At 56.6% G+C, this 8,450-nt stretch overlaps 3 protein-coding genes across 3 annotated transcripts; all 3 read right to left on the bottom strand.

The window, feature by feature from the left end:
- Positions 1-102: 102 nt before the first annotated feature.
- LOC124770068 (prestalk protein-like) lies at positions 103-999 on the bottom strand (the record flags this gene model as incomplete). Its single annotated transcript, XM_047249179.1, has 1 exon — positions 103-999. A coding segment is annotated over exon 1 (897 nt), but the record flags the coding sequence as incomplete, so codon positions are not given.
- Positions 1,000-1,727: 728 nt separating this feature from the next.
- Positions 1,728-3,949, bottom strand: LOC124770069. The gene is made up of 2 exons (XM_047249180.1): positions 3,219-3,949; positions 1,728-2,943 (listed from the first exon to the last, which is right to left on the bottom strand). Exons 1-2 carry the CDS (start codon positions 3,947-3,949, stop codon positions 1,728-1,730), a joined length of 1,947 nt encoding a protein of 648 aa, XP_047105136.1.
- Positions 3,950-4,533: 584 nt separating this feature from the next.
- On the bottom strand, positions 4,534-5,766 carry LOC124770070 (prestalk protein-like). The gene has a single exon (XM_047249181.1). The coding sequence runs from the start codon at positions 5,764-5,766 to the stop codon at positions 4,534-4,536; it is 1,233 nt and encodes a 410-aa protein (XP_047105137.1).
- Between the last annotated feature and the right edge of the window lie 2,684 nt (positions 5,767-8,450).

Below are 8,450 nucleotides of genomic sequence, written 5' to 3' on the forward strand. Positions count from 1 at the left end.
CTCAAGTTGAGCTGTCCTCTCAAGTTGAGCTGTCCTCGCAAGCTGTGCTGTCCTCGCAAGCTGTGCTGTCGTCGCAAGTTGTGCTGTCCTCGCAAGCTGTACTGTCCTCGCAAGCTGTGCTGTCCCCGCAAGCTGTGCTGTCCTTGCAAGCTGTGCTGTCATCGCAAGCCGTGCTGTCCTCGCAGGCCATGCTGTCCTCGCAAGCCTTGCTGTCCTCGCAAGCTGTGCTGTCCTCGCTAGCTGTGCTGTCCTCGCAAGCTGTGCTGTCCTCGCAAGCTGTGCTGTCCTCGCAAATTGTGCTGTCCTCGCAAGCTGTGCTGTCCTCGCAAGCTGTGCTGTCTCACAAGCTGTGCTGTCCTCGCAAGCTGTGCTGTCCCTGCAAGCCGTGCTGTCCTCGCAAGCCATGCTGTCCTCGCAGGCCGTGCTGTCCTCGCAAGCCTTGCTGTCCTCGCAAGCTGTGCTGTCCTCGCTAGCTGTGCTGTTCTCGCAAGCTGTGCTGTCCTCGCAAGCTGTGCTGTCCTCGCAAGCTGTGCTGTCCTCGCAAGCTGTGCAGTCCTCGCAAGCTGTGCTGTCCTCACAAGCTGTGCTGTCCTCGCAAGCTGTGCTGTCCTCGCAAGCTGTGCTGTCCTCGCAAGCTGTGCAGTCCTTGCAAGCTGTGCTGTCTTCGCTAGCTGTGCTGTCCTCGCAAGCTGTGCTGTCCTCGCAAGCTGTGCTGTCCTCGGAAGCTGTGTTGTCCTCAGAAGCTGCGCTGCCCTCGGAAGCTGTCCTGTCCTCGGAAGCTGTGCTGTCCTCGCAACCCGTGGTGTCCTCACAACCTGTGCTGTCTTCGCAAGCCATGCTGTCCTCGCAACCGGTGCTGTCCTCGCAAGGCGTGCTGTCCTCGCAAGCCGTGCTGTCCTGGCAAGCCGTGCTGTCCTCGCAAGCCATGCTGTCTTCGCAAGCCGTGCTGTCCTCGCAAGCTGTGCTGTTCTTGCAAGCCGTGCTGTCATCGCAAGCCATGCTGTCCTCGCAATTTTAGCGGTCCTCGCAAGCTGTGCTGTCCTCCCAAGCTGTGCTGTCCTCAAAAGTTGTGCTGTCGTCTCAAGTTGAGCTATCCTCTCAAGTTTAGCTGTCCTCTTAAGTTGAGCTGTCCTCTCAAGTTGAGCTGTCCTCTCTAGTTGATCTGTCCTCTCTAGTTGAACTGTCCTCTTTAGTTGAGCTGTCCTCTCTAGTTGAGCTGTCCTCTCTAGTTGAGCTGTCCTCTCTAGTTGAGCTGACCTCTCAAGTTGAGCTTTCCTCTCAAATTGAGCTCTCCTCTCAAGTTGAGCTCTCCTCTCAAGTTGAGGTCTCCTCTCAAGTTGAGCGGTCATCTCAAGGTGAGCTGTCCTCTCAAGTTGAGCCGTCCTCGCAAGCTGTGCTGTCCTCACAAGCTGTGCTGTCCTCGCAAGCTGTGCTGTCCTCGCAAGCTGTGCTGTCCTCGCAAGCTGTGCTGTCCTCGCAAGCTGTGTTGTCCTCGCAAGCTGTGCTGTCCTCGCAAGCTGTGCTGTCCTCGGAAGCTGTGCTGTCCTCGCAAGCCGTGCTGTCCCCGCAAGCCGTGATGTCCCCGCAAGCCGTGCTGTCCTCGCAAGCCGTTCTGTCCTTGCAAGACATGCTGTCCTCGCAAGCTTTGCTGTCCTCGCAAGCTGTGCTGTCCACCCAAGTTGTGCTGTCATCTCAAGTTGTGCTGTCATCTCGAGTTGTGCTGTCCTCTAAAGTTGAGCTGTCCTCTCAAGTTGAACTGTCCTCTCAAGTTGAGCTGTCCTCTCAAGTTGAGCTGTTCTGTCAAGTTGAGCTGTCCTCTCAAGTTGAGCTCTCCTCTCAAGTTGAGCTGTCCTCTCAAGTTGAGCTGTCCTCTCAAGTTGAGCTCTCCTCTCATGTTGAGCTCTCCTCTCAAGTTGAGCTCTCCTCTCAAGTTGAGATGTACTCTCAAGTTGATCTGTCCTCTCAAGTTGAGCTGTCCTCTCAAGTTGAGCTGTCCTCGCAAGCTGTGCTGTCCTCGCAAGCTGTGCTGTCGTCGCAAGTTGTGCTGTCCTCGCAAGCTGTACTGTCCTCGCAAGCTGTGCTGTCCCCGCAAGCTGTGCTGTCCTTGCAAGCTGTGCTGTCATCGCAAGCCGTGCTGTCCTCGCAGGCCATGCTGTCCTCGCAAGCCTTGCTGTCCTCGCAAGCTGTGCTGTCCTCGCTAGCTGTGCTGTCCTCGCAAGCTGTGCTGTCCTCGCAAGCTGTGCTGTCCTCGCAAATTGTGCTGTCCTCGCAAGCTGTGCTGTCCTCGCAAGCTGTGCTGTCTCACAAGCTGTGCTGTCCTCGCAAGCTGTGCTGTCCCTGCAAGCCGTGCTGTCCTCGCAAGCCATGCTGTCCTCGCAGGCCGTGCTGTCCTCGCAAGCCTTGCTGTCCTCGCAAGCTGTGCTGTCCTCGCTAGCTGTGCTGTTCTCGCAAGCTGTGCTGTCCTCGCAAGCTGTGCTGTCCTCGCAAGCTGTGCTGTCCTCGCAAGCTGTGCAGTCCTCGCAAGCTGTGCTGTCCTCACAAGCTGTGCTGTCCTCGCAAGCTGTGCTGTCCTCGCAAGCTGTGCTGTCCTCGCAAGCTGTGCAGTCCTTGCAAGCTGTGCTGTCTTCGCTAGCTGTGCTGTCCTCGCAAGCTGTGCTGTCCTCGCAAGCTGTGCTGTCCTCGGAAGCTGTGTTGTCCTCAGAAGCTGCGCTGCCCTCGGAAGCTGTCCTGTCCTCGGAAGCTGTGCTGTCCTCGCAACCCGTGGTGTCCTCACAACCTGTGCTGTCTTCGCAAGCCATGCTGTCCTCGCAACCGGTGCTGTCCTCGCAAGGCGTGCTGTCCTCGCAAGCCGTGCTGTCCTGGCAAGCCGTGCTGTCCTCGCAAGCCATGCTGTCTTCGCAAGCCGTGCTGTCCTCGCAAGCTGTGCTGTTCTTGCAAGCCGTGCTGTCATCGCAAGCCATGCTGTCCTCGCAATTTTAGCGGTCCTCGCAAGCTGTGCTGTCCTCCCAAGCTGTGCTGTCCTCAAAAGTTGTGCTGTCGTCTCAAGTTGAGCTATCCTCTCAAGTTTAGCTGTCCTCTTAAGTTGAGCTGTCCTCTCAAGTTGAGCTGTCCTCTCTAGTTGATCTGTCCTCTCTAGTTGAACTGTCCTCTTTAGTTGAGCTGTCCTCTCTAGTTGAGCTGTCCTCTCTAGTTGAGCTGTCCTCTCTAGTTGAGCTGACCTCTCAAGTTGAGCTTTCCTCTCAAATTGAGCTCTCCTCTCAAGTTGAGCTCTCCTCTCAAGTTGAGGTCTCCTCTCAAGTTGAGCGGTCATCTCAAGGTGAGCTGTCCTCTCAAGTTGAGCCGTCCTCGCAAGCTGTGCTGTCCTCACAAGCTGTGCTGTCCTCGCAAGCTGTGCTGTCCTCGCAAGCTGTGCTGTCCTCGCAAGCTGTGCTGTCCTCGCAAGCTGTGTTGTCCTCGCAAGCTGTGCTCTCCTCGCAAGCTGTGCTGTCCTCGCAAGCCGTGCTGTCCTCGCAAGCTGTGCAGTCCTCAGAAGCTGTGCTGTCTTCGCAACCTGTGCTGTCCTCGCCAGCCGTGCTGTCCTCGCAAGCCGTGCTGTCCTCGCAAGCCGTGCTGTCCTCGCAAGCCGTGCAGTCCTCGCAAGCTTTGCTGTCCACTCGAGTTGAGCTGCCCTCTCGAGTTCAGCTGTCCTCTCAAGTTGAGCTGTGCTCTCAAGTAGAGCTGTCCTCTCAAGTTGCGCTGTCCTCTCTAGCTGAGCTGTCCTCTCAACTTCAGCTGTTCTCTCAAGTTGAACTGTCCTCTCAAGTTGAGCTGTCCTCTCAAGTTGAGCTGTCCTCGCAAGCTGTTCTGTCCTCGCAAGCTGTGCTGTCCTCGCAAGCTGTGCGGTCCCGTAAGCTGTGCTGTCCTCGCAAGCCGTGCTGTTCTTGCAAGCCGTGCTGTCCTCGCAAGCCATGCTAGCCTCGTAGGCATTGCTGTCCTCGAAAGTTGAGCAGTCCTCTCAAGTTGTGTTCTCCTCTCAAGTTGAACTGTCCTCGCAACTTGAGCTGTCCTCTCAAGTCTAGCTGTCCTCGCAAGCAGTGCTGTGCTCGCAAGCCGTGCTGTCCTCGCAAGCCGTGCTGTCCTCGCAAGCCTTGCTGTCCTCGCAAGCTGTGCTGTCCTCGCTAGCTGTGCTGTCCTCACTAGCTGTGCTGTCCTCGCAAGCTGTGCTGTCCTCGCAAGCTGTGCTGTCCTCACAAGCTGTCCTGTCCTCGGAATCTGTGCTGTCCTCGCAACCCGTGCTGTCCTCGAAACCTGTGCTGGCCTCGCAAGCCATGCTGTCCTCGCAAACCGTGTTGTCCTCGGAGGCTGTGCTGTCCTCGCAAGCCGTGCTGTCCCCGCAAGCCGTGCTGTCCCAACAAGCCATGCTGTCCTCGCAAGCCGTTCTGTCCTTGCAAGCCGTGCTGTCCTCGCAAGCTTTGCTGTCCTCGCAAGCTGTGCTGTCCACCCAAGTTGTGCTGTCATCTCAAGTTGTGCTGTCATCTCGAGTTGTGCTGTCCTCTAAAGTTGAGCTGTCCTCTCAAGTTGAACTGTCCTCTCAAGTTGAGCTGTCCTCTCAAGTCGAGCTGTTCTGTCAAGTTGAGCTGTCCTCTCAAGTTGAGCTCTCCTCTCAAGTTGAGCTGTCCTCTCAAGTTGAGCTGTCCTCTCAAGTTGAGCTCTCCTCTCATGTTGAGCTCTCCTCTCAAGTTGAGCTCTCCTCTCAAGTTGAGATGTACTCTCAAGTTGATCTGTCCTCTCAAGTTGAGCTGTCCTCTCAAGTTGAGCTGTCCTCGCAAGCTGTGCTGTCCTCGCAAGCTGTGCTGTCGTCGCAAGTTGTGCTGTCCTCGCAAGCTGTACTGTCCTCGCAAGCTGTGCTGTCCCCGCAAGCTGTGCTGTCCTTGCAAGCTGTGCTGTCATTGCAAGCCGTGCTGTCCTCGCAGGCCATGCTGTCCTCGCAAGCCTTGCTGTCCTCGCAAGCTGTGCTGTCCTCGCTAGCTGTGCTGTCCTCGCAAGCTGTGCTGTCCTCGCAAGCTGTGCTGTCCTCGCAAATTGTGCTGTCCTCGCAAGCTGTGCTGTCCTCGCAAGCTGTGCTGTCTCACAAGCTGTGCTGTCCTCGCAAGCTGTGCTGTCCCTGCAAGCCGTGCTGTCCTCGCAAGCCATGCTGTCCTCGCAGGCCGTGCTGTCCTCGCAAGCCTTGCTGTCCTCGCAAGCTGTGCTGTCCTCGCTAGCTGTGCTGTTCTCGCAAGCTGTGCTGTCCTCGCAAGCTGTGCTGTCCTCGCAAGCTGTGCTGTCCTCGCAAGCTGTGCAGTCCTCGCAAGCTGTGCTGTCCTCACAAGCTGTGCTGTCCTCGCAAGCTGTGCTGTCCTCGCAAGCTGTGCTGTCCTCGCAAGCTGTGCAGTCCTTGCAAGCTGTGCTGTCTTCGCTAGCTGTGCTGTCCTCGCAAGCTGTGCTGTCCTCGCAAGCTGTGCTGTCCTCGGAAGCTGTGTTGTCCTCAGAAGCTGCGCTGCCCTCGGAAGCTGTCCTGTCCTCGGAAGCTGTGCTGTCCTCGCAACCCGTGGTGTCCTCACAACCTGTGCTGTCTTCGCAAGCCATGCTGTCCTCGCAACCGGTGCTGTCCTCGCAAGGCGTGCTGTCCTCGCAAGCCGTGCTGTCCTGGCAAGCCGTGCTGTCCTCGCAAGCCATGCTGTCTTCGCAAGCCGTGCTGTCCTCGCAAGCTGTGCTGTTCTTGCAAGCCGTGCTGTCATCGCAAGCCATGCTGTCCTCGCAATTTTAGCGGTCCTCGCAAGCTGTGCTGTCCTCCCAAGCTGTGCTGTCCTCAAAAGTTGTGCTGTCGTCTCAAGTTGAGCTATCCTCTCAAGTTTAGCTGTCCTCTTAAGTTGAGCTGTCCTCTCAAGTTGAGCTGTCCTCTCTAGTTGATCTGTCCTCTCTAGTTGAACTGTCCTCTTTAGTTGAGCTGTCCTCTCTAGTTGAGCTGTCCTCTCTAGTTGAGCTGTCCTCTCTAGTTGAGATGACCTCTCAAGTTGAGCTTTCCTCTCAAATTGAGCTCTCCTCTCAAGTTGAGCTCTCCTCTCAAGTTGAGGTCTCCTCTCAAGTTGAGCGGTCATCTCAAGGTGAGCTGTCCTCTCAAGTTGAGCCGTCCTCGCAAGCTGTGCTGTCCTCACAAGCTGTGCTGTCCTCGCAAGCTGTGCTGTCCTCGCAAGCTGTGCTGTCCTCGCAAGCTGTGCTGTCCTCGCAAGCTGTGTTGTCCTCGCAAGCTGTGCTGTCCTCGCAAGCTGTGCTGTCCTCGGAAGCTGTGCTGTCCTCGCAAGCCGTGCTGTCCCCGCAAGCCGTGATGTCCCCGCAAGCCGTGCTGTCCTCGCAAGCCGTTCTGTCCTTGCAAGACATGCTGTCCTCGCAAGCTTTGCTGTCCTCGCAAGCTGTGCTGTCCACCCAAGTTGTGCTGTCATCTCAAGTTGTGCTGTCATCTCGAGTTGTGCTGTCCTCTAAAGTTGAGCTGTCCTCTCAAGTTGAACTGTCCTCTCAAGTTGAGCTGTCCTCTCAAGTTAAGCTGTTCTGTCAAGTTGAGCTGTCCTCTCAAGTTGAGCTCTCCTCTCAAGTTGAGCTGTCCTCTCAAGTTGAGCTGTCCTCTCAAGTTGAGCTCTCCTCTCATGTTGAGCTCTCCTCTCAAGTTGAGCTCTCCTCTCAAGTTGAGATGTACTCTCAAGTTGATCTGTCCTCTCAAGTTGAGCTGTCCTCTCAAGTTGAGCTGTCCTCGCAAGCTGTGCTGTCCTCGCAAGCTGTGCTGTCGTCGCAAGTTGTGCTGTCCTCGCAAGCTGTACTGTCCTCGCAAGCTGTGCTGTCCCCGCAAGCTGTGCTGTCCTTGCAAGCTGTGCTGTCATCGCAAGCCGTGCTGTCCTCGCAGGCCATGCTGTCCTCGCAAGCCTTGCTGTCCTCGCAAGCTGTGCTGTCCTCGCTAGCTGTGCTGTCCTCGCAAGCTGTGCTGTCCTCGCAAGCTGTGCTGTCCTCGCAAATTGTGCTGTCCTCGCAAGCTGTGCTGTCCTCGCAAGCTGTGCTGTCTCACAAGCTGTGCTGTCCTCGCAAGCTGTGCTGTCCCTGCAAGCCGTGCTGTCCTCGCAAGCCATGCTGTCCTCGCAGGCCGTGCTGTCCTCGCAAGCCTTGCTGTCCTCGCAAGCTGTGCTGTCCTCGCTAGCTGTGCTGTTCTCGCAAGCTGTGCTGTCCTCGCAAGCTGTGCTGTCCTCGCAAGCTGTGCTGTCCTCGCAAGCTGTGCAGTCCTCGCAAGCTGTGCTGTCCTCACAAGCTGTGCTGTCCTCGCAAGCTGTGCTGTCCTCGCAACCTGTGCTGTCCTCGCCAGCCGTGCTGTCCTCGCAAGCCGTGCTGTCCTCGCAAGCCGTGCTGTCCTCGCAAGCCGTGCAGTCCTCGCAAGCTTTGCTGTCCACTCGAGTTGAGCTGCCCTCTCGAGTTCAGCTGTCCTCTCAAGTTGAGCTGTGCTCTCAAGTAGAGCTGTCCTCTCAAGTTGCGCTGTCCTCTCTAGCTGAGCTGTCCTCTCAACTTCAGCTGTTCTCTCAAGTTGAACTGTCCTCTCAAGTTGAGCTGTCCTCTCAAGTTGAGCTGTCCTCGCAAGCTGTTCTGTCCTCGCAAGCTGTGCTGTCCTCGCAAGCTGTGCGGTCCCGTAAGCTGTGCTGTCCTCGCAAGCCGTGCTGTTCTTGCAAGCCGTGCTGTCCTCGCAAGCCATGCTAGCCTCGTAGGCATTGCTGTCCTCGAAAGTTGAGCACTCCTCTCAAGTTGTGTTCTCCTCTCAAGTTGAACTGTCCTCGCAACTTGAGCTGTCCTCTCAAGTCTAGCTGTCCTCGCAAGCAGTGCTGTGCTCGCAAGCCGTGCTGTCCTCGCAAGCCGTGCTGTCCTCGCAAGCCTTGCTGTCCTCGCAAGCTGTGCTGTCCTCGCTAGCTGTGCTGTCCTCGCTAGCTGTGCTGTCCTCGCAAGCTGTGCTGTCCTCGCAAGCTGTGCTGTCCTTGCAAGCTGTGCTGTCATCGCAAGCCGTGCAGTCCTCGCAGGCCATGCTGTCCTCGCAAGCCTTGCTGTCCTCGCAAGCTGTGCTGTCCTTTGAGTGCGTTTTTGCCTGGGACAGTAAGGTGGTATCGAGCTGAAATTGATATCACGGACTGAGGTCGGTAGTCGCTTGGCGGTGTCAGAGTTTGAAAATTGTAAGTGAAGGCATCGAGGAGTTACGGACGTTTATGCAGCATGATTTGAAACACGAAGAGCAGAGACGCGCCGGGCCGCGCCGCCTGGCCCAGTGAGCGTAGTTTGCTTTGATATAGGACCGTGTGGCGACGTAAAAAAATACTAGTTTCCACAGTAGAATGAAAGGAGAGTATCGGAAAGTGGTTAATTTGTAATTACATGTGACGAAGAAGTAGCTTTTGCGTGAGTTTGTGTAA

This window comes from Schistocerca piceifrons, unplaced genomic scaffold (assembly GCF_021461385.2).
Source record: "Schistocerca piceifrons isolate TAMUIC-IGC-003096 unplaced genomic scaffold, iqSchPice1.1 HiC_scaffold_77, whole genome shotgun sequence".
Classification (NCBI taxonomy): domain Eukaryota; kingdom Metazoa; phylum Arthropoda; class Insecta; order Orthoptera; family Acrididae; genus Schistocerca; species Schistocerca piceifrons.